The 25,738-nt window shown below is 43.4% G+C and overlaps 1 protein-coding gene across 5 annotated transcripts in view; it reads right to left on the bottom strand.

Annotated features, from left to right (window-relative positions):
* GEMIN5 (gem nuclear organelle associated protein 5) overlaps nt 1-25,738 on the bottom strand; it is a 68,716-nt gene that overhangs the window by 11,585 nt on the left and 31,393 nt on the right. For 3 of the 5 annotated variants that reach the window (XM_085861465.1, XM_085861463.1, XM_085861467.1), the window contains exons 12-26: nt 24,005-24,078; nt 22,476-22,678; nt 19,781-19,926; nt 16,077-16,248; nt 15,701-15,883; nt 15,250-15,339; nt 14,362-14,484; nt 14,095-14,193; nt 13,440-13,577; nt 10,013-10,160; nt 9,432-9,551; nt 7,727-7,937; nt 7,094-7,360; nt 1,803-1,962; nt 1-515 (exon numbers count right to left, since the gene is read on the bottom strand). The exon at nt 1-515 is cut by the window's left edge and continues 297 nt beyond it. In XM_085861465.1, coding sequence (XP_085717591.1) covers nt 1-515; nt 1,803-1,962; nt 7,094-7,360; nt 7,727-7,937; nt 9,432-9,551; nt 10,013-10,160; nt 13,440-13,577; nt 14,095-14,193; nt 14,362-14,484; nt 15,250-15,339; nt 15,701-15,883; nt 16,077-16,248; nt 19,781-19,926; nt 22,476-22,678; nt 24,005-24,078 — 2,649 coding nt within the window. The remainder of the gene's footprint in view (nt 516-1,802; nt 1,963-7,093; nt 7,361-7,726; nt 7,938-9,431; nt 9,552-10,012; nt 10,161-13,439; nt 13,578-14,094; nt 14,194-14,361; nt 14,485-15,249; nt 15,340-15,700; nt 15,884-16,076; nt 16,249-19,780; nt 19,927-22,475; nt 22,679-24,004; nt 24,079-25,738) is intronic. The other 2 variants (XM_085861464.1, XM_085861466.1) reach the window with 2 other exon arrangements.

A 25,738-nucleotide genomic window follows, 5' to 3' on the forward strand; every position in this document is an offset into this window, starting at 1 on the left:
TTCGTTGGTGTTCTGCTCTTGCTCTTCCAAATTCTGATCATCAGGGATCAATGCAGTTTCACTGACACAATCAACCTCTCCAGCAATCTTTCTTGACTTGCAGATTTTCCACTTTGTACTATCGGACATCACAAGCTCAGACTTTGAGAGCTCATTCACAGATGCACTGACAGTGGCGATCCTCTCTTGGATCAGGCTCTGCTTACGCTGCAACGCTTGCAACTCTGCACGCTCCTCCACAAGAAGTGCCTGACAGCCTTCGTCCAAAAGTTTCTGCAATGCATCATTGGTGTATCCTTCCATTCCAGGATTAGGTTTAATTTCCCCGTTCTCCATTGGACCGTTCTCCACAACACCATGTTGCGTGGACGTGCAGACTTCAGTTACCGAGAGGTTCTTGGAACGTGCCAGATCCCACCATAGTGTGTAAAGAATGCCATGGTAGTAAAAAGCCTCTAAGGTAGACAGAGCGGTGCTTGAGGTCCTCGTACTCAGCTGCAACAGCGTTGTCTTTCCTACTCACAAGGAACAACAACAACAACAACAACAACAACAACAACAACAAAAATTGGTCATCATTTGCTTCATGCCATATACATATGATGCACTTTTAAAAACATTAATTATTTACACCCACCGCCCTCCATCCACAACATTTGCTTTTACATTTGGGAAAATCTTTGATAAAAATTCAAAATGTATTTGATGTACCAGTCAGCTGGATAGGATAAGGCAAAAGGAGAATTTAATTTATAAAAAAGTATTTGGAGGGGGAACCAAGCAGAGAGAGAGAGAGGAAAGGGTGGTGTTGGGGGTGAAAAAAAGTTACATTTTGTTACAAGTGTAACAAAATGTTTTAAGTGTACAAACAATCCTCAATTTCAGCATGCACTCATCAACATTTGAATGCAACAGAAAACACTAAATGGTGGTCTTTTTGTATGCAGCACAAGGTTGCAGGGCAGCATTATTGGCTGAGCGCATGTGGCACGGACACTGCACTGATGCAGTGCCCTCATTTTAGAACAGGAATTTGTAATTTAGCCACGGTGCCGCCGGCTATTGCTCAAGGACACCGTGGGATCGTTAACGTCCACCAACTAATGCCAACAGACGGGACGTCCAGTTTAACGTCCATCCGAGGGACGGCACACACATTGATGAATCACCCTGCCTGTGAAACACCGGGATGACAGTTTATAGCTGGGTTGGGATTCAAACCCACACTGGAGAGTTTAGAGGTGAGTGTGCGTAACAAAATGGTTAATGTAATAATAATCATGTAAACACATCAGCACAAAGCCAAAGACGTGACATCATAATTAAAAACTGAAATTCAGCTGTAACACCACCACTATACATCCCAGAGTGCTATTGTGATGTCATGTCATTAGTCGTGGGGATTGGGGATGGAGAATGTTTATCATCAACTGCATGATCAACCAGTTACGGGGCAATAAGGCACTGATCCACGAAATGGCACTGCAATGTTCCTTATTGCATCATGTACAAGCTACATCGACTGTCCTGTGGGTCAAAGTTTTGCAAATTATGCAGAGCTCGGGCTGCGCACGTTGCACTACCATGCAGAAATGTTCGTTTTTTATTGGAGTTTTGTTTGACAAACCAATACAGCCACCACCATCTGCGCCTAAATCTCTTGCGATAAAGAATTCAACGATAGTCAATCCTATTAGCTGCCTCAATCAAAAAAATGAAGAAAAAAAAAAACCGTACAAATAAATAATATTATACATGCTACCCACTATGGGCCGAAATTTGAATTAATAAAAACTCATTACCAGATGGCACAACGAGGTGAGCCACAGCCTGAGCAAAAGCAAAGTCTCGAGCTTCCTGCAGCTCACACAGGACATCACCAAGAATCCGGCAGGTCTCTTCCCACAGGCTCAGGGTCTGGGCCAGCGCAGCGCTCGCTAATCCATGGGCGGCACATGCCATCTGGAATGACGAGCAAGAGTCGTGTGTGTGTGTGTGCTGAAAATTGAGCATTATCAGCAATAAAGAAAGAGAAATTCATTTGAACAGTGAAGATGCAAACGGAGGCAGCATTGGGAACGAACCAAGTGACGAGGTGACAAGAAAAGAAAGAAAAATAATATAGATCGCAATAGATTTACAACTGTTACTCACACGTGAAAGTCCTGGCAACTTATTTCACAAAAAAAAAGAAGAAATACTCTTTTTGAGCGATTCATTTTTGTTCAACACCTTCCTTTAATACCCATTGGTAAAAGTAGTGTACTCTTCAGCGTTCCACACAAAACGTCGCCACGTACCGTTTGTGGCACGGGCACCTCATCGGCTTTTTCAAACACGTCCGCATAAGCTTCGAGTTATTGTTTTGAATTCCATGTTTTGTTGTTAGCTCATCAGGAATGCAAATTTCAGATACTGTATGGTCATCACACGTGATCTGTCTGTCTGTCTGTCTGTCTGTCTGTCTCCTTTTTCGACTTCTCCGGCCAAACCGCTGGGACAATCCGGCTGAAATGTTGTGGCAATGTTCCTCTCGTTACTGGTAAGAGGAATTGCAAAGCTCGTTCCAGTCACATGACTTCAAGTATGTCAAAACGACTTAGTAAATTTCTTCAAAAATCATCTCCAGACCCACCAGTCAGAATGCTACCGAATTTGGATTATAACAAGAGGACAGGGCTCAGATAAGCTGCAGGTCCAGCGGTACTACATATTAATTTTTTTCCTGAGGTTTTACCGTGAGAGTTTGAAGTGCAGTTTAATGCTCCAACTACAATAGATTATATCATCTCTCTATCTCACTCTCTGCACATGTGTGGTCAGGATGAATTCAGAGACAAAAGTACAGTACAACGGTAGATTTGTCTTCCAATTCCTGTTCAAAATATAACATTCAATTCAAATCAAGTTGTTCCTCGATCAAAAACAGTCAGTGGACAGACTGATGAATGGATGGAAGGAAATGAACCAATTGCTTAACCCCACGTTTCACTTCACATGAGCAGGGTCACTAATTTGATGATGCCAGATGTGCCCTCCAAGCAGAACATGTTTTATTTGCCTCCAGGAAAATACTGCATCAAAAATCTCAAAAATTCCCTGAAGTTGCATTTGCTCTTTCTGGCTGGTAGGATAGATTGAAGGAACGCACACTAGCCTTTGAGTTGTCGAGCATGGGTATGAATCTCAACCCAGCTATAAACCGTCATCCTGGTGTTTCACATGCAGGGACAGCAATCGAAGGCTTCACCATCCATCCATGATAAACCGTCATATGCACCATCCATAGAATGGACTTCGAGCCAGTTGACCCATCTGCCAACACTGTTCAAAGCAAGTCAGGGATGGGACCATGCGCCGCAACAGCGCGTCACTGCGTCCACTTTCTGCCGGTACTCCAGAGGCCTCCGTTTGGCTATCCCACAAGCAAATGCATGGCCCATCCCCATCTCCTTGAGATGCCGATCAACGTGCTGTAAAACATGAGGCACGTGGTTGGCGTCGTCCACTCACGAGGCTCCCTCACTGAGAGAGTATGGTGAGCAGGATCAGCATCAGGAAAACGAGCCACATGTCCATGTAGCCGCAGCTGATGCTCACAAACTATACAGATAACAAATCTCATCTGAGTCTCTCTCAGCAAATTCTCGTTGGACACAAAGTCTGAACAGCGATAGCCAAGGAGTCTCTGAAGAAACCTGGTACCGAAAGAGTTAAGTCTCCATCTCAGGTCCTTGGTCAGTGTTCAAGTCTCGCATCCACAGAGCAAAACTGGAAGAACCAAGGAGTTAAAGACTCAGACTTTCATCCTCCTGCTTAGGTAATGACAGCACCACACCCCACGATTCAGTGAATCCAAGACACCCCAGGGCCGACCCAGGCATCTATAGACCTCTGGCTCACAACATGCAGAGACATGTATATCACTGCCGAGGTAAGTGAATCTCTGTGACCTCAACATTCTCGCCACAAACAGAAGCAGACAAGACAGCAGCATCCAATATGTCACTCTCTCTCTCTATCGAGTGCAGCCTGTGACTGTTGGTTGCATCATTGGTTGGGACGCGGCTATGCCGCTGATGCAGTGTCCCCCTTACCAGTGCAGTGGTACTCATTTTGCAGACCTCAGAAGGATGGCAGGCTGAATCAACCTCCTGGTGTATTAATTCAGCGGCCCAATGGGGCTTGAACTCAGGACACTAGGATCCCAAGCTGCCACCCTAACCACTAAGCCAACACCAGGCTAATATGTCACTGAAAGCTTGGATTTTAGTTTTGACCCAAAAAACCCATAATCCCAGCAGCTCCGACTCCTCGTTCAACGCCTGGAGGGTCCCCATTTGGATATCCAGCATCTCCGCAAAAATGACTGCATCATTTGCAAAATAAAGGTCAGAGATCTTGACATTCCCAAACAATGCACCACAGCTTAATCTCTCTGACATCTTCCCCAAAATCCAGTCCATACAAGCGCTGAAAAGTGTGGAGGCCAGAACACACCTCTGACGAATAATTATTTGAGTAAAGACCTCGCCCAGCACTGAGAACAGCGTCACCCCTCAGTAGTTGTTGCAGTCCTGCCAATCACCCTTCCTTTCCAGAGGGGGACAACAAGGCCCCTCTTCCAGTCAGTTGGGATGGTGCCTGTGCTCCAAACAGAGGACAGAACTGCATGTATCGACACGAGTTCGGCATTTCCACCAGCCTTGAGAAGTTCAGCAAAGATGCCACAGATTGCAGGAGCTTTGCCCCCTTTCAACTCGTTCACTGCAGCCTGTGTTTCCACAAACGAAGGCAGCTCACAGTTTATTGGAGGCGAAACAGCTGGTGGGTCAACCTGGTACATTCACCCAAAGTAACCGGGCCCAGCGGGTCTTCACGTCAGATTCCTCTGTCAAGAGCCCACCATCCTCTGATCCAACTGCAATTCACCAAGGGATGGGCTTGAAGGATTGCAATGCGCGAATTCCTCTGTAAGCAGGGTGAGAATCACTTGATTTTCAAAGATGAGAATCCCAAAGGTCAGTATGGGGATCCCTAAGGCTTTGCCCCAATCCCGAAACCTGGTGAGCTGCACTGCGAAGGGCAGTTGCACAGGATGTACTCCCATGGAGTGGGTTTTCAGTTTGTGATGGGTGATGCTCTACCCCCCTCACAGATTCCTCGCACATCGGCCTCCTTGTCCACCCTCAGCGAATGTACAGTTTCAAGCCTCACCTCCCTGAACAGCTCAATGCTACCATTAAGCATGGCCCTGCAACTCTGGTCAATGGTATCCGGTGTCCCTTGGGAGACAACGTTCTTCGCCTGACCATGGGTTCCAAGACAACCACCGACAACATCAAGGATGGTAGGCTTCAATGCACTCCACAGCTTTTTGGGATCTCCCAAAGCATGGAGAAGCCCCAAATGCCCACTCAACCTGTTCGCAAGCTCCTCAGCTGGCATCTCATCCTTGAACTTGCCAACATCCAGCCGAGGCTGGGATGGTACCATTCTCCTCGATTTAAGCTGCAACTTCAGAGTTGCTACAAGAAGTTTGTGGTCAGTATTGAGGAACTAAGCACTCTGGTAGACCTTGCAGTTCTGGAGCATCCTCCAGCAACCATCAACAAGCACATGGTGAATCTCCATTGCCACACCACCAGCGTTGCAATCTCAAGTCCAGTGTTGAGCCTGTGGGCACTGAAACCATGAACCAGCCACCCTAAGTCCACAACGTCTTGCAAAGTCAAGGAACTTAGTGCTCTTCTGGTTCACAGTTCTAGACCCATGGGGACCAACATATGACTCATTGCCATCCCAATCAGTGCCAGTCGATGCATTCAAATCCCAAAGATGAGAAGAGTATCTCGCCTGGGGTACCGATCAACCACAGACTCGAGCGCTGCACAGAATGTCTCCTTCACAACGCGATCATTCGCCTCAGTCGGAGAATATACAGAGACCAGGAAAATGACACCCAAAAGAGTGACGAATCCTCACCTCAGTCTCATATACGCTCGTTGACCGGTGTTACTTCAACTATCATGGGAGTCCGCTTATTGGACACAGCTGCAGCAACTCCTTGGGTATGGTAACAATCAGAGCGACCAGACCAGTAGTAGGTGCAACCACCCACCATGATTTCACTACTATCTGGTCTCCAAACCTCAGAGAGAGCTGCAGTACCAATGTCCAAACGCTGGAGCTGAGAAAGCTGGAAAAGATGACAGCAGAGACAGGTGATCACCCTCTCTTATAGTGAGGACATTCCAAGAACCTTCCCGAAGGGTTAACCCGAGGAGACCGCTGTCTGGTGGATGACACCTCAGCACTGCCTCGATACATACCACCACAGCCTGACCCAGGAAGGTTACCCTGTGCTTTTCCTCTTATAATCAAATAATGGGGATCCATAAGGCTTTGCCCCAATCCCATCACCTGGTGAGCTGTCCTGCGAAGGGCAGTTGCACAAGGATGTACTCCCATGGAGTGGGTTTTCAGTTTTATTTGCTTTATTTGTGTGTGTTGCAGAATGTAGTATTTTACAATGGCTGGAGTACAAATCCTTCCACCAACCTCTTTGAAAAAGGTAACCCAACTGCAGGAGGATGTCTGCAGACACAGTTAGGCCCCAGATATGGATGGCTGAGGAGCTCCTCCACCCTTTGTTCGAATGGTTGACGTTAAATATCCCACGATGTCCTTCGCGAAGAGCCAGCGAGTAATCACCAGCACCCTGAACGAATGACAAATTCCTGCTCTAACCTACAGAGGGCACCTGCATCAGCATCACAGCCGCATTACCAGGAAGCAAGCAAACCAGCAGCCGTGGGCTGCATTTGAAAGAATGAATTTGCTGCTTCTGCATTTTTTTCCCCTCCACGTGGGGATTTAAAGTACAAATTTGATTACGATCAAATGTTGGAATTGTTGCTTTTTAATTTGCCTTTTGTTACACTTTAAAGTGTGTGAGTTACATGTACAAGTTTCATGGGATATATTTAATTTCAAGTTTGCCAACAGGAAAGGACCAACCAAAGCCAACTGGACCCAATGGTTTCTTCCAAAGTAGTTTTCATTGAATTCCTGAATGATATTATTCAATCACCTGTGTGCGTGTCATCAAGCCTGTGCTCGCCTGTGAAGATGCAGCAAGTTGAGAACACAATTTCTGTTTCTTCTCAATATTGAGCTCCTCAACACCAAGATGGTGATTGAAGACATCAATAAGTACATCAAGCAAATCAGAGTTGGAGACAGTTTCCACCCAAGGATTCCATTGTGTGTCATCCTCAAAAGTGGACATTCCCAAAACTCCCATTGGAGAAAGGTAGTGGTGGAGCAGTTCCTGAGTGCAGAACACCAGAGCATGGTCCTGCAACAACAACACAAGGTTACATTCAAACCAAGATCACTCGTATGTTCCATCAGTGTAACAAACCCAAAAGCCCTGTTGGAAATCTTAAATCCACATGAATGTTGAGATGAGCCTCTTCCATGAGCCTCGACAATGTGTACACACACACACACACACACACACACACACACACACACACACACACACACACACACACACACACACACACACACACACACACACGAAATTTGGCACCCGTTTTTTACAAGCCTCATGAGCCTCCATTTATAAGGAAGGACCAAATATCTGGTTTCAGCACTGCACAGTCAAAAATCCAACTTGTGTTCTTGGCTCAAAGTGGGCAAGCATCGTGAGAAATTAGACCTTAAGGCCATCGTGTGGTTTCAACGCAGCTTGAGCACCAGCCCAATTGTTTCGCTTCACCATCTCATGGGCACAGCGCAAGGCGAATGCTGCAGCCAGTTCGCCGAGGCCAGTGATGGAGGCAATGCGTGAAGCCGCCTGCAGTGCAGGTACATCCCCTTTTCGGCTAATGGCCACCGCAGCATCGTACGGAGCTCTGCAGGACAGGTAACTTGCGCAAGAAACGCAAAGAGGAACTTTCAGCAATTTATATCACATTAATGTCAACTATATTTTCCATATCTCAATCAAACAAACTTTGTATCAGCGGTGCAACTGCCCCCCCCCCCCCAACAAACGATGGTACCTGTCATGTGCTGCAAACAAAAGATTACGGAATAGTCCATGGGCCAGACAAGATGTCGGTACCGTTTGAGGAGGCAAAACTGTATGGGTACTATGTTATTGGTAGGATCAATACAATTAACTTAATATGTGATAACCTTTCCACAAGAGCAGCTTAATCAATATATTTTGCATTTTTCCATTTCATCCTGTTTATGGTTTCACGTATTTTGCAAATATCGCCCAATGTGCGAACAGCACTTTCCCATGAAGATTATATCAGCCGGTAACAGTTCAGAAGTATCCAAAATAAGCTGTTCGCACCATTACATGTAACTATCTCCCCATCTACAAGCACATTTTAGCTCATCTGGAATTGCAATTCCAGATAAGGTATTGTCATCGTGCACCGTCCGTCCGTCTTCTATTCCGACTTCTCCGGCAAAACGGCTGTGGCTAATCCGGCTGACATTTGGCAGCAACGTTCCGCTCCTGACTGGTAACGGGGATTGCAAAGCTCATTCCGGTCATGCGACATTAAAGTGGGTCAAAATGTCGGACGCGTACATCCCTTCAAAAATCCTCTTCTCCAGACCCACCAATCAGAATGCTACCAAATTTGGGTTGCACGTCCAGTGGTCTTATATTTTTTGGAAAACCTTATATTCGACAAAATCGACAGATAGTGCGTCGTTGCCATACGGAGGGTGGGTACATTTAAGAGATGATGACTTCCAATAAGCTGCCACTCTGCAATGGTTATCATATCAAAATATCATCTACAGCTATACACCGATTAAAAACAAATCTTAACTAGAATTTATCCACCCCGATGGTACCGACAAGTAAAATTTCTGTTCTGGGCCCATGGACTAGAAGAATAAGGAGAAAGAAACAGAAGTGGAAGTAGAAGTAGAAGAAGAAGCAAAGTTTACTCCATGAGAATCTGTCACCTGCACAATCAATAAAATATTTAAAATTCATGTTTAGCGTTCCCGAGTGAGCACCGAGCCAACAAGTGAAACATCTAATACGTCGATGAATCTACAAAACAAAAAACTTTTAAAAGGGATTTGTAAATGCTGAGAAGTTCTTAAGAAGGACCGAATGGGAATGATGCAAAATCTGGTGGAGACGTGGCTTTCGAGTTGGGCTGGATTTTCCTTGGCCACATTAACATGCAGCATTTGTTTCTGACCGAGGTCGGTACAGCACAACGTGTGCCATTTTGTTTCAACACGATGCGAGACCTTGCATAATCGACTCAATTTGTTGTGCAGCAGGGAATTCAGGTTGATGTACAATATATGATAATGAAAGCTTCATTGCACAAAATTCCATTTTAGCACACAAATCGTTTCCAGGGATATATTACACTGACCACTTGGCTGCCAGAGGGTGGTGTCCACCTTTCTCCAGGCTAAGGGCCCATTCTGTCAGAAGTTCGCCGACACAGGGATCGGACGGAAGCAACCGCAGCCGCGCCACTGCCACAGCTTCCCTGCACCAATCACATTGCCAGCAAAAAAAGAAAAAATATATGTATATATACACACTGTATATCTGTAACTGCATTCATTGTCACACACTCTGTCCCCTTATCCGCAACACTCCCACATCCACTTCTGCGACTCCGTGGTTCGAGCATCCGCTCCGAGTCTGGAAGGTCGGCGGCTTGAAACAAACCCCAACCGAGTCACACCAAATTCTTTTAAAATGATACGTGCTGTTTCCTTGCTTGACACTCAGCATTTTTTAAAAAAGGAGGATAGAGCACCTGGAAACAACAATAGGTTGACAACCATTGTGCAGGCTTCATGGGCCCAAACGACTTCTCCCTGCATTGAAGTTCCTTGTGAGGGAACTCGTGATTAAACTCCCAATACCAGCTTTCGTCCGCCACGCTCCCATATTCGTTTCCATGATGCATTATCCCTATATTTGATTCCGTATGCAGCTTACCTGTACAGACGGTTTGCTCTGAGTATTCCAATGGCTTCGTGCACACGGTGAAGAGCCAACAGATATGTAGCTGCCTTTGTGGGCTGATCTTGTGCACACAGCTGTTGCACATACAACTCTACGGCATGTACCCAAACCCGATAACCCACTGCACACAGACAAGAGCAGGGCTTTCTTTTAGTAGTGGAATCGCACATCGTCCGTTTACCTCAACATAAAACATCGATACTAATAAATGTCAATGTCCCCTCCGTAACACCAAAAAACCATGACACCGAGCAGCCTGAAACTTTGCATGCACACTCAGGGAACTCCAAGGAAGTGCGAGAGTGAAAATTGCGTGTTTCAGTTAATTAAAACACCCCTTTTGAAGATAATTAACGGCCTCATTTAATTATATCCATTATCAGGCGCATCCTTGGCCACCTCACTCTCTGGGGTGTTAAGGCGTTTCCTGGGGTACCTCGTTGGGGTCTGAAGCTGTCATGTTTTTTTGGCCTGCTCACTCCACCACGCCTCGACTCGGAACAGGCCTCAACAATTTCTCAACGATAAAGTTTGTTTCCCCCCCCCCCACTTTCCTCACTCATATTATCTAATGCCTGTTCATCGTAGCTACGAATTGCTGGGTACATTGCAATGCTTATAAATGCCTGGAGATGCCAGCGTACGTGGCTTTATTTCATTTCCGCAAATGCGATCGCCATGAGTATGTCTTACTCATGTAATTAAGAATTACGTAATTTAAGCTCCAGAATCGAACTTAGCAGCAGTTCCAACTTCTCAAAAAAAAGTGTTCATTTGTCCAATTCGGACATTGCTTTTGCGTTTCCGGGTGCATGGGTTTAACAATGGCAATTGGTAATCGCTTGCCAAGCCAGGCGTTCCGTTGGAGTGCTTGCGCCACTTGCCGAGCACCCTTCAGTCTATAGCGGTACAGTTCATGTCCCGAGCCGGATGTACAGTCGTCAGGTATGTGCACAGCACACTCGGACGTGGAACATATGGGGAGATTTGGATCTGTAGGGACTCTCCACAGGTGCGCGTGCATGTCATACCTGTTACGGGTGCCATGGTGGCAAAGTTTCATCCTGTATCTTATGGAAGTTTTATCAGGTTTTCCTTTGTCCTCGTGACCGTTTCGAAAGCACTTGTTTACCGGGTGTGCTTTACAAAAGTTATATGCTTTCTCTTTGTGAGTTTCAAAGTAAAAAACATTTGATAACACCTGATTTCTGAGCCATTTGCTGCATCATCATGTTTTCTCAACTACCGAGCCAAAAATGTTTTTCCACCAGTCACAGGCAAATGTTTATAAAGATTAATGTTTGTGCACATCTCCTTGAAATGTCTATATAAATGCAACGTTGTTTTTCAGTGAAAGCTACTCAAGGTTTTTGGGTTGTATATAGTAAGTACTGTAGTCGGTGGTCATCACACTCACTCCAATCTGCCGAGTCTCGAAAAATTGCTGATATCGGCCAAGCGTGTGTGTGTGTGTGTGTGTGTGTGTGTGTGTGTGTGTGTGTGTGTGTGTGTGTGTGTGTGTGTGTGTGTGTGTGTGTGTGTGTGTGTGTGTGTGTGTGTATGTTTCATAAAACATAGCTTTTTTTGTCTCTGTCTCTCTACATTTCCAGGCAGTGAATATGTGTGGATGGTGATTTATCCCCAGGTGGTATACATCCGTTACACCGACACCGTATCTACTTCCCATGATGTATGCAATGCTTACCCAAGTCTATCCATTCATTGACTTAATTTATCTCAACAACTTGATGAGATTACAACTTAAAACACTAATAACATCCCGAGTGAAATTAAAAATGCGATGATGTCATGGGTTGTTGTTGATAAGAATAATATGGAATAGGCAAAGCCAAGAAGCGAATGTAGAATTCTTCTTACATTCGCTTCTGACTTTACATTAAACTTGTTCACAACTGTATACTTGCCAACTATACCGTGGTACGTGTAAGCGCCACACAGCTGATGATTTTGACGCAATTTCCGGTTACTTCGGCCTGGATTCGGGATCGGCGAACAAATAATGTAAATCACGATTAAAAAATATTTTTTGATGATGCGGGAGATATCTTTATTAAAATTAACTTTGGGAAAAAAAATAATTGAATAAATAAATAAACGATCACTTCGAGTCAAGAATAAAAGAAATTAAAGGTTCCAGAAAGAGTTTCAAAATCACTCCCGGTAATGTTAAATACTAAATAAACACTTTCTGTCATGGAAAAAAATCACTTTCGGAAGTACAAAATTAACTTTGGGAAAACAATAATTGAATAAATAAATAAACACTTCCGGTCATGATCTCCCGGCATGCATCATTCCCCATGACAAAAACCGGAAACAAAAAAAAAACCAGGAGCAAAAAAAAAAAAAACAGAAGCAAAATGGTCATAGCCAACAACACGGATTCACAATTGGCAGGGTATTGTGTTGTTTTTGTTGTTGCCTATTCTCTCATGTGCACACGTTAAGTAATATTCACAAGATAGAAATAAAACCCAATCGTGTTTATACACCGCACAGAGTTTAACAACAACCGGAAGCAAAAAGTCATAGCTAACGACACAGATTCCAAATAGCCAGGGCTATTGTGTTGTTGTTGTTTCCTATTGTCTCACGTGCACGCGTTAAGTATTAAGCTCACTTAGTTCGCTATTACCTCCGCCACCGAAGGTGGACCCAGGTTATACATTCACCCCTTTTTGTATGTGAGCAGGATGTCTCAAAGAGTTATGGACAGATTTGGATTACACTTGGTGGAGAGGTTGGGCGTGTGACAAGGATGAATCGATTCGATATTGAAGATTCTAATCCAGATACGGATATAATAATATTTTTTTTTTAATTTTCTAAGTAATTCTTCACCATTGAGAGATGAGCCCGGAAATGATACATGGTATGGTATTTCAAAACGTTGTGGACGAGTTATGACAAAACTTAGTGGATGCGTTGGGTAATTGACAATAACAACCCGATTAGATTTTGGTTCAGGTCCGGATCCAGATCGGGCCCATCAGTGGGATACGAAACGTAAACTGTGAAGCCTGGTGGAGGTATGCGCTCCACCGCGTGTTGTTCTCGTTTAAAATGGGTTCTTGTCATTGACATTTTAACACCTGCTTCATGAAGCAACATCTTCAGGTAAAAATCCCACGTATAATGTTGGTTTAGCTGTTGTGTCCAAATGTCTACATCCTTCATATATTCTGCTGGTTTGCTCCAACTCAAGTATTTGTGACCTCACTGGGTATGGGGTGAGAACCTGAAGTCTCAGTCTTACAAGGCAAGTGCTCAGATGGGAACAACAACCAAACCACCATGTTTTAATGGACAGTGACTGAAGATGTGAAAAAAAAAGAAGCATGCAAACATCCAAAGATTGGCAAACATAATATAATCATACCCATTGGAGCCAAAGAGACCAGTGTGTCCGTCATCTGATTGGTATCGGCCGCTGCTTGAATGGTCTTGAGCAGGTCCCCATGCCACACGGCTAGCTGGTGTTGCTCGTCATGATGGCCATTCAAGATTAAAAATGCTCCTGCAAGCAAAACAGATTTGGACATTTCACTGGTGGTTCCAATATTTGCTGGATATACACGTTCCTGTATGTTATGCTTGAAAGTTTGTTTGTTGTTCCCATCTGAGCACATAGCTCATGGTACTTGGATTGCAAGTTCAAAACCTGAGCTATCTTCATGATGGACACTTTCATCAGTGTAATCCTTACCTTGAGGAGTAGTTAAGCTACACATGAAGTTTAACCAAGTGCCTCGTGAAGTCATTTAGACGATTTCGAAACCATGAATCATTTTCATTCCACATCAACCTTGTGATGTGTAACAGGACTTGATTTAACGGAGTTTGTGTAAACAGCTCATCAGGATGATATATGGCAAAGAAACAGATTCTCCAATTTATTGGACAATGCAGCCATTTTCCAATGTGTGTGTATATATACACACACACACACACACACACACACACACACACACACACACACACACACACACCACTTTGGTTGAATTTGTAACAAAAATGCACAGAAAAACGTTCACCTTCTTGTTGTATCATTGATTGCGCCAAGTCATGGTCTACAAACAATCCATGTCGGATGCAATCTCTCGATGCCGACTGAGCCATAGTGGAGGATCCTGCTGCGAAATGGGAGTAAGGGGAATGGGCGAGGGATTAATGGGGATGGGAAGGGGGTAAGATGGGAGTGTGTGGAGAACGATGCATTAAAATAAATAAATAACAAAGATCTATATAAAAAACGTTTCACTCGATTTATCCCAATTTCCTGCACGAGCAAAGAAAAATACCTTGATTATACATCATCTGTGCCAAGACCATGCAGTCTTCCCGTAAGTCTTCGACGTTCCGCTGTTCTTGTAGAACAGTCAAATGTAAGTTTGACCTCGGCTTTCTCCTTTTCCTCCATCCATCTGCTTCCACGATACACCTCTATGGTAAGACACTTCAAGGTAAAAATGTATGCGATAGATAATAAATCATCGATTGGTGGAAATGGTGCATGCCTGAATCAGGTACAAGTTGCGTTAACGTTAACCGATCAATCAAGATCTGATGATTTAGACTCAAGTAATGCATCAATAAGATTGTTTGTTTTCCAAGATGAAGTCATAAATAAATGTATATTTATGGTGAAAAAAAAAAAAAAGAGTTCTGTCGCATTTGCCCAATGTATTTATGCGGGAAATTTTTGGGAGATGGTGTTGCGGGTATTGCTGTATGGTATGTACAGTATGTCGCCTGTGTTTTCATTGAACGTACTCATGATCATCCAACATAAGTCCAGCCATGTGTGAAGCAGGCAAGGTTCGAGATCGAGACCGGCCGAACGCGCATGCACGGTCAAAGCTCCGTCCCTCTCCCGGGTGAAGGAGTGACGTGCCACTGCCCGAGCCAATGTGAGATGAGAGGAGGATATGCAGTAAGTCACATGACATACGACGCGAGGTCGCCGGAGGGGCCGCTATTTCATGTTCGTTCCTTAATTTGATTAACGGTTGAAAGTTTCTCCTGTGACGTCTTCCGTGTGCGAAAATAATGCGGTGCAGCAACTTTTTTGGAAATTTTCCCACGGGTTCGGAAATGTATGAGGAATACGCACACGTACACGCTCCATTTACATTCCATTGAGTGGAAACAGTCAAGCTCGTCACACAAAGCAAACAACGGGAGCGTACCGGCATCTTGCTTGCGTTTGTCCAACTCGGGCCTGGGCCGAGTCGGTGGCAGGAAGTTTGCACTTTCAAACATTGCTCCAGAAGCGGCATCTTTTCATTTAATTTTTTTTCAAAAAAAGACAAAAAGTGATGACATCATTCACAATAAGAAGAAAACTTACAAAGATATGCAAAATTCAAAAATGTTTTTCCCTTTCAAATAAAAATTAAATTAAATAAAGGGACAACCATGTGTAATTTTTATTCCTGACTGTTATGAAAGTTTGAGTTAAATGGATATCATTCCGCAAACAACTCAACCTGTTCAATTTCTGCCAGTACATTTTCAACACAAATATAAAACAGCAAATTCAAAATCAGATCACAAAGGTGAATTTGAATTGTACGAATGGTGAAGATGACTGGAAGTATTTCAATCTGCAGGTTATATCCACTTTGACTGAATGTCCACCTGTGGTACTTGAGGGTGCGCTGGCCTTTCCAGCTTCGGTTCCGTTACAAGGCTCTCGCCAATTCTGTTCCACTCCCTCCGGCAGAGGAGACTTCGTTTCAGAACGATCATATAAGCTGGCCAAATGACCTTTTCCCTTCGAATTGACAATTTTTTTTCTTTCCATTTCCACGCTTTTCTTTCCTGATGGGAGAAATCCAAGAATCACATTGGCTGAAAGTAGATAAGTGTTTGCACTTTATTGTGTAATAAAATTCAGCTGAAGAGATAATATTCCTTGAAATCATGTTTCTTTTATCTCTCTCTATTTAGGTGATAACAACTGGATCATTAGGGGGGGGGGGGAAAAAAACAAACAAAAAAAAACAATCGAGACCTTTTGGTGGTTTGGTGTACTCCTGCTGAGATGGGTGCCAACAGTGAAGGCTACAATCATCTCCTCCAGTCCACACGCTATCGGGGTCCGTGTGGGACCAGGCTATGGCCATAAGCCGCCCAACGTGTCCTCGATAATTATACAGAGACTTTCTGCTGCATACGTCCCACACCTGGTACACAAGAGGAAGGGAGGGGCTTTCAATGGTACTTGTTCTTCAAAACACGTACAGTCCCTATAGAAAGTCTACACCCCCTTTCAAAATTTTCACCTTTTGTTGCCTTATATCCTGGAATTGAATTGCATTAAACCAGAGTTTTTCCACCTTGATTTACACAACGTAACCCACAACTTCTAAGTAAAAAAACAAATTCTACAAATTTCAGAAAATTAATTTAAAAATACAAAACTAGACGATCTTGGTTGGATAAGTATGCACCCCCCTGGAGTTAATACTTGGTGGAAGCACCTGTGACAGCACTTACAGCTGTGAGTCTGTTGGGATAAGTCTCCACCAACTTTGCACACCTTGATTGGGAAATATTTGCCCATTCTTCTGCACAAAACTGTTCAAGCTCAGTCAAGTTATGTGGGGAGCATTGATGGACAGAGATCTTCAAGTCATGCCACAGATTTCCGATTGGATTTAGGTCGAGGCTCTGACTGGGCCATTCATCTTTTTTTTTTTCCTTAGCCACTCCAGTGTAGCTTTGGCTGTGTGCTTTGGGTCGTTGTGGTGCTGAAAGATGAACTTCCATCCCAATTTCAGCTTTCTCACAGAGAGCAGCAGGTTTTCCTGCAAAATTTTTCTGTGTTTTGCTCCGTCCATTTTCCCTTCTATCCAGACAAGTGCCTCAGTCGTTGCTGATGAGAAACATTCCCATTAGACGATTCTGCCACCACCACGATTCACAATCGGGATGGTGTTCTTTGGATGATGTGCTGTGTTGGGTTTGCGTCAAATGTAACGTTTTGCATTTTGGCCAAAAAGTTCCATCTTGGTTTCGTCAGACCACCAAACTATTTGCCACATGGCTTCAGAATCTCCAGAGTGTTTATTTTGCATACTTCAAATGGGACTCAAGGTGGGATTTTTTGAGTAACGGCTTCCTTCTTGCCACCCTACCGTACAGGCCAAACTTGTGAAGTGCTTGGGATATTGTTGTCACATGTATACAGTGACCAGTTTTTGCCATAAAGGTCTGTATCTTTTTCAAAATTGCCATTGGCCTCTTGGTGGCCTCTCTGATCAGCCTCCGCTTTGCTTGGTCATCCAGTTTGGAGGGATGGCCTGATCTATGCATGGTCATGGTGGTGCCATACACCTTCCACTTCTTAATTATTGTCTTTACCGTGCTCCAAGGGATATTTAAGGCCTCTGAAATATTTTTTTTTTACCCATCCCCTGATCTGTGCCTTTCACAACTTTATCCTGGAGGTCTTTTGAAAGCGCCTTGGTGCGCATGGTTGAGTCTTTGCTGTGAAATGCACTACCCAGCAGAGGATAACCTCCAGGAACAACTGATTTTATTAGTTGTTCACAATCACTGAAATAATCACAATCACGACAATTTAACACAGGTGGAGGCCAATTAACTTAGTGTTTGATTTTGAAGGTGATTGGTTACACCTGAGCTAAATTAAAATTGCTATTATCAGGGGGGGAGGGGGGCGGAGTGGATGCTTATCCAACCAAAATATTCCAGTTTTGTATTTTTAATTAATTTTCTGAAATTTGCAGAATTTGTTTTTCACTTGGAAGTTGTGGGTTATGATGTGTCAAAGGTGGAAAAAGTCTGACTTAATGGAAATTAATTCCAGGCTACAAAACGACAAAAGGTGAAAATTTTGAAAAGGCGCGTCGACTTTCTATAATCGCTGCATCTGTACTCATCCATGACATCTTAATTTAGGTCAAATCAATATTTACCTGTTAAATATCATTTCCTACCTCTGTACATGTAAAGTCATCAGTCCCTTATCCACTTATATTCCACTTTACCATTTCACCGTCATGCTTTACCAACTTGTTCTTTCATGACTTTTGAAAGGTCATTGTCAAAATAAATAAATAATGCAAGATATACAATCGAGGGATTAGAAAGACAAAGAAAGGAGGCCTTTAATATGGATGTAGTTGGCAGGAGGAGGAGCTGACGGAAATTTCGGTGGATGTATGTGGAGGAGAGGGATGTGGGAGAGGTGAGGGTGCAGAGCGAGGGTGCTCAAGATAGAGGGGTCTGGAGAAGGATTCAACAACCACACACGGTAAGATTAATTGAGGCCAATAAAGTAGTAGTAAAAGAGAAAAGATAAATAACAACATTGCAAAATTGTCAAAGGTATAGTTTTTGTACACATTGCAGACAGAAGCAATGCAGGTGTGTTATTTCTTATTTTTTTTTTTTTAACCACCCAAAACATTCCCCTGGCCATACATCCTGGGTACAACCATATGTTATCAACTCATTCCATCCAGAAGTTCAGGAGTGCATAGAAGTCAAACAAAGACACAAACAACAAGAGCAAAAACAAACATCTCCGATACGGAGGAAACAATCTTGTTTGTTTCATGGCAAGCTCCTCTTAAAAAGTTTTTCGCAGATCTGAAGCAAAACCGGCATGCATACTCAGGCCCTGGGGGATGTCCGAAATGTGTCTGCGTTGTGATTCCCCAGGTTGTGTTCATGACGAAGGCTCCAACAGTCACAAAGTCAGGATGGTATAATGCACAGCTGTGTAAAAAGGACAGCTGCAGCAAGTTAAAACTAGGATGGCACTCTTCGACGTCACGACGTCAACCGATATTCCTCCTCCCACACTATTACATCATGAAAACATTTGTATTAGTTTGATGCAAATCCCTTCAGCTGTTTTCAGGTATCACATTTTTACTTGACATGACCTCTGACCTCTTGACTCCATAATCTAATCAGTTCTTCTTTGCATCATTTTCGGAACTTTAACGAAGTTTGACTTTGATCCATTCAGACGTTCTTAGGTTTTTGTTACAGTGATAACTTATCACGGACGGACGGACAGCCGGACAGACAACTCGAAAACATAATGCCTCTGGCGACGTCAAATGGACAAAAAGTACCAGGTATGTAAAGCACAAAACCTCTAATGACACCAGACTCAGTGGTGTAATGGTCTGCGAGGTCGGTGGTTCAAATCCCAGCTGAGTCACACCAAAGATTTAAAAAATGATACGAGCTGCTCCCTTGCTTGACACTCAGCATTTTGAAAGGACAAATTAGAGCATGGAGAAACCCCTTCGGTTATTCTGCAAGGATCTTCAGGATTTGAGGCTGCAGACTAACCAGAAGGATAAGACAGCACAAAGGCATCGAAGAGGCGAGTTTTCAAAGTGGTTAAAGTAGTCGTGGCAACCTAATTTGTTCAATAGTTTGAGAACAGCTGTACCTCGAAGTAAGTACACCTCACAATACATGTATCCCTCATCCCCACATCATTCCCATCTCTTGTACGTCATACACTTACTCACAATAATAAAAGAACATCGAAAAAAGAAAAAAAAAACTTCTAAAAACGACTCAAACTCAAAAAGAAAACAAACGTCATTGGCACTGGAAATGCAATGAACGTAAGGAGCTTTCTCCATCCCATCTCACATTAATCAGCGTATCTAATGAAGCAAGAGCAAAACCTTATTGATATTGTTACAAAGGTGGTTTCCCGACCTGTGCGGAACCATCATAACTGCAGGAGGCCAGGACACCAGGCTGATGGGGGCTCCAGTCTAGGCCAGTGATGCGTGCCGTGTGGCCAGACAGACTGCAGTAAGGCTCCACCAACACCACGGCCTCATCTTGCTTGCCTTCCTGAGCTGAGGTCAAAAATACAGCATCACAGTAAAAGTGATGGGATAAACACGAACTAATTGACATCTGCAAAGAAAGAAGCCAAGTTATGCTGTCAGGCCTCCCCGTACCATAATCTGAGCCTGCGAGCAAATTCATACACGACCAGTTTTATTAACGTTAACGTGGGATCATCGACCATTCATAGCATCGCTCATACTCCGGTTCAATCATTTTTTTTTTCCTCCAGATCTTGTAGACATAGCCGTCAAGCTTTTAGTGCGAACGACATTCGAACACGTCTCCCACAGTACCTGTCACAAGAATTTAACAACGTGTGTACCTGAACTCATGTAAACAAAAACGAACCACATCAAAACAAAACTGTTTACTCATTCATTGAACTGAAATGGGGAATGCTGTGCAATGGACATGCCGATTAATTAACGTGCGAGCCATTATTCCGTGGTATTCCACAAAATGCAAGGTGTGACAGCCCCCATCATTAGTCACCGGATGTCCCAAAAGACTCGCTGAACTCCCTCGTCACATCATGAAAGTTTGATGTGATGCAAGAGTCATGTTTATGCAGTGTAATAATTTGTCACAGTAGTTATTTTTTTATATATGAAGGCCGAGGCCGGTGGAAGAGCTGTGCAAGAGAAGTCAAGGGACACACAAACAAAGCAGCACAAGCAATTGAAGACAGACAGTTCGGGAAAGGAGAACAAGATTCAAAGGTTGATTGATCCTTGTGTATTCTGCAACGTAAAAGTGCAACACGACAGCAAACGTAGGTTGACAGAATCGCTCAACGGTAGCATACTCACCTTTCAGCTGTCTCATCTGGGTGCAATTCCTGACCCAATTATAAACGGTCACCCTGGTCCTTCGAAAGATGTTGAGCTGGGAATCTGCCCGTTAGCATTCACTGGTCGGACATTAAAGATCCCACTAGGTGTGAAGCAAAATTATGCTATTGTGTGCTGCCATCCTGGACAAATACCTGTCCTAACCGACAGGATCACACTATATTTTAAATATGGAATTTAAATATGGAATAAAAATATGGAATTAAATATGGGTCTGCTTCAGCAGCATCACACTATATTTTAAATATGGAATTCTCTGTAGGGGGTGTACATCTGAAAATCATAGAAAAAAATAGGGTTGGGCCGATCTCCACCAAATTTTGCGCAAGTGTTAGTCGTACTGAAGGTCAGGTCATTGGCGCTTTCCATTCTCTGCAATTTTGTTTGGCAAGAACCTCAAAATCAGTCCAGAAATGAAATTCTAACACGAGTCAACGTGGCTCGCCCTGCGCGTCTCATAAAGTCACCGAATACTTGAACAAGCGTCATGGTAAACGTCGGTAAATCGGGTCCCCACGTGTGCGTTGGCATCATGTTATTCTGTAGTTGAGTGCGACGTGCGGAATAAAGCGCCGTATGACTGGATGCTTCAGAGCTCACATTACATCCAGTGAAAGACCGATTCTACTTCAAAATATCGACAACAAGAATGCAAGTCCGCAACCACACCTTAAAAATGGGATGTATAGATTTTACATTTAAATAATCAAATTAATTAATCATGTAAAAAGGTAAAAGATATACGACTAAATATAGAATTCAAGGTGGTTTGCCAGTGATGGTAAAGTTGTATGCACATAAATATATTAATAAATAAAGTTGTGTGTTGGTCGTGGAGATGGTAAAGTGTATATAAATAAATAATGATTCCCAAAAGCATACAAAATCCTGCACTATTCTCTCCTGTAAAGCGTTTCATGCTTCGTATCAAGATTTTATTACATACATGTTCCTATGATGAAAGAAACGCATTGTCATTTTTAAGTAGAGGCGGACGGACTGACAGCACCAAAAGCCTAAGTCACATGCAGGGATAACAGGCCGTTGGTGGATGATAAACTGGGTAAAAACTCGGTAGAGCTTGATATTCATATTCACTACACGGGCGAAGAAAGCAGCAAAGAAGCATGACGTCACTCAAATCCACCACCTGTCCCCCGACCCAAACCCGGAACGTTTTTTTTAAATTTGTAATAATCGAGACAAATTGGAACTCGAGCGAAGTCGATGGCACGCCATCGCAAGTCCCCACGCTTCCTACCTAAAGCAAAGTTGAAAGATGGCAAAGTGTTCCACCAGGAATGACCCAATATCAAATTTTGAGTTCACCATTCCCCCCCCCCCCGTTTTGACCCCCGTGCCCCCAAGTCACCACCCCTTGGGGGCATGAACCGGGGATCAAGTCCAAAAAACCATGACATATTTCATGCGTCCTCCGATGTTGACTGCATGTAAAAAGTTAGATATTAAAATGTGCCTGTAATTGTATTTTTCATGATTTGACCCAATGACCCTGCCCCAGGGAGCGGAGCGAAAATGGCACTGCTCTCGCACGTTCTTACAATGTGGTGGTCATAACAACCAAGTTTGGTGAATTTCTACCAATCTATTTAGGAGGAGATAGGATGACGGACAGACAGACCCGATTAAAATATCCCCCGACGCTTTTTTAAAATATGTCAATTGGTGGCATGTCTGCATACACAAGATATCACGTAGACTGTGCACTTGGATCACAGCATTGTTGGAGCCCGATGCCAGCATCCCTGACAGCAATTGTGATTGGGGTGTCTCCGACCGTCCAGGGGGCAATGGTGGGTGCCACCGCAGAGCGTTCACCAGCTTGTGATGTTGTCGAATGATGCAGACAAGACGCAAGTTCGGGACTTGGTAAACTTCAATAGAGCTGATAACATGGTCAAAAAGAATATCAGCATTGGTAAGTTCGATAATCCGTTGGAGAATCACATAATGTAACAATTTCAGCAAGCAGGATTTTTTTTTTTTAAATAACAAGTATTCATAATTTAATGACCATTCATGTGAAACCACCAAACAACTCTGGATGTTATCATCATGATGTCAATGGGGGATGTTTGGGGGGAAACAGCATAATTGGTATTCAAATAAAAATTGACCATTCAAGAGGCCAAAAATATTTCCAATTAGCAGAAATATGTCGCAACTTATACGAAAAAAACGTTGGAGATGTCATGACAGCAGCTCCGCTAAATTTAAAGAAAAACAACTTTTGGCTTTTGATTAGGGATTTCTGGGGCTGGAAGGATGGCCGAGAAGTCCACACACTCACCTCTAAGAAGTTTGGCCTGAGTTCGATTCCTGACCAATCTATAAACTGTCATCCCGATGTTTCACAGGCAGGGTGATTCGTCAATGTGTGTGCCGTGTCTCGAATGGACGTTAAACGAGCGTCCCGTCGGCCGGCATTAGTTGATGGACGTTAAAGATCCCACGGTGTCCTTCGTGAAGAGGAGGCGAGTTATTGCTGGCAATCTGAACAAATTCCAAATTCCTGCCCTAGCCTATAGGGGGCACTACATCAGCGGCACAGCCGTGCCTTCCTCAGCCAATAACATGACTCGTAATCATGTGCTGCATACGAAAGGAGAAATTTCTCATCGGGACAAATGGGGAAAAGAAAACAAATTCTACAGTTGTACTTGCGTGCAAATCAATCCACACGAGCTGAAAAAAAACTCAGGTAGAAGGCAACGCAGCAACAGCCAACAAAATCGCATCAAAAAAATAATCCCACCATTAGGCTGGCTCTGGCTCTACTTGAACGGCCCCAATTATTCACACCTTCTTGTGGGTTCAGCCAGGGAAGGTTTAAGACCCAATTATTTTGTGAACCGACTGGTCAGACCGAATGGTTGACTGTCGCAGATTTGGGCAGGAATTGGTAATCTGTTCAGGGTGCTGGTGAGGACTCGCCTAGTCTTCACGATGGACCGCGAGAAGTTTAACGTCCACAACTAATACGAGCAGACAGGAAGTCCAGCTTAACGTCCATCTGAGGGACGGCACACATTGGTGAATCACCCTGCTTGCGAGACCTCAGGATGACAATTTGGAGCTGGGTAGGACTTGGAACCCAAAGCTCGATGGCTCAGAGGCGAGTGTGCGTACCTCTCGGGCACCTTGCCAGCCCCAAAGGTCCCAATGCCTAGGAGCTCCAACACTGGAGCTTTCTTCGAGTTTTCAAGCTTACCCATCCTCGTTTCCCAGAGCCACAGCTTTGCCGTCCGGTTTCCATGACACTTCACTCCTCACAGCAAACTTTTGCTGCAATATGAAATCAAAGTGAAAGCAAATAGTCCCAACATTATTTCAAATAAATTTGACCACAGTCGAAGAAACCGCACTCTCGTAAAGTTTGCATGAGATGTCAATGGTGCTCAATACTCAAAGTCCTCAAATCCTTACGATAATCAATGGACCAGTGTGTGTGTGTGTGTGTGTGTGTGTGTGTGTGTGTGTGTGTGTGTGTGTGTGTGTGTGTGTGTGTGTGTGTGTGTGTGTGTGTGTGTGTGTGTGTGTGTGTGTGTGTGTGTGTGTGTGTGTGTGTGTGTGTGTCACGCTACAGATCTGGGCTGATTATATCCAGACTTTCTACATCGGATCAGCATGACTCCAATTAATGTATGTGGGTGTTTTTATCTTTGCCGGTGGTTTTCGGGGCGGAGAGTGGGGAACGCAAATTCTCTATGTAAATGTGTATCGTGTAGCACCACCTCCAGGTGGGAGAGGGTATTACAAGTCTCCACCATTTACAGTACAGTAATCCTGTCCACACATTTTCAGTACAGTGAGGTGTTTTGAATTATAAGCAGTAGGTATGTTTTTGCTTCATGCATGAAACCCAGGTTTTTTTTTTTTGGCGTAAATTGAGCTGTCAGTTGCCTATACACCGCCTAAATAAAGGTACGTGTCAGAAGAACACGTTGCTTGCTCGGAACAAGATCACCCGTAGGGTGGGTACTCTACTCATCAAAATAAATTATTGGAAGAATTTCAAGTTCTATTTTCAAATCCTACACTGTATTGACAGAGAAACACTGCTTTTTGATGGGTGACTATTTGTTGAAGCTAAAAGTCTTTTTCGCAAGTTTTTGGACATAATATTGGCAACTTCGTTTATTCCAATTATAGGCAGATCAACAAGAGTAACTGAACAATCAGCAACATTGATTGATAATATGTTGACTAATGTTTATCCACTTCCTGAAGCAAGAATTGTCCTATCAGACATTATGGACCATTTTCAGTCTTTGCCCAAATACCTGATTTTAATCTCTCGCCCTAAATCTACCGTTAGAAAACCAACTCGCAAGTTGACTTCCAAAAATGTTCATAAAATAATTTTTTAAATCGAAGTATAATTGATTGGTTTGAGGTCTTCGTCCTGCAGGATGGTAATAAATATTTTGATAAGTTTATGGAAATATGAACTCATTTATAATGAAACCACCCCTTTACAGACAATGGAATCCTCAAATTATAGGAAAGTTCTAAGATCTCCAAATCCTTATTGAGATCAATAAATAGAAAAATAAGTTATATTAGAAGTTTAATTTAAACCCCATTGAACAAACGTGGCTTGAATACACCATTTATAAAAATGTACTTACAAAACTTTTAAGAAAAGTAAAAAGAGATCATTTCTCTGAGCAGATACATGACAATAAAAATGATATTAAGGGCACTTAGAAAATCATAAATGGAGTTATGAATAAAAGTAAGAAAGATACTTCAGTTAAATAATGTTCAACTTGAGGATAAAAGTGTTATTGTCCAATATTTTGATTATTATTTTGTAGATATTGGACAAAATTTAGCCAAAAGTATTCCCGTTCCAGACAGAAGTTTTACTGATTTTAAGCTCACCTGGACTTCACTCAGGTGAGCTTATACGATCGAGCAGTGTCCGTCGGTGAGAGAGTGA

Source organism: Eptatretus burgeri, chromosome 17, assembly GCF_056783735.1.
Source record: "Eptatretus burgeri isolate ZD-2024b chromosome 17, Ebu_testis_v1, whole genome shotgun sequence".
NCBI lineage: Eukaryota > Metazoa > Chordata > Myxini > Myxiniformes > Myxinidae > Eptatretus > Eptatretus burgeri.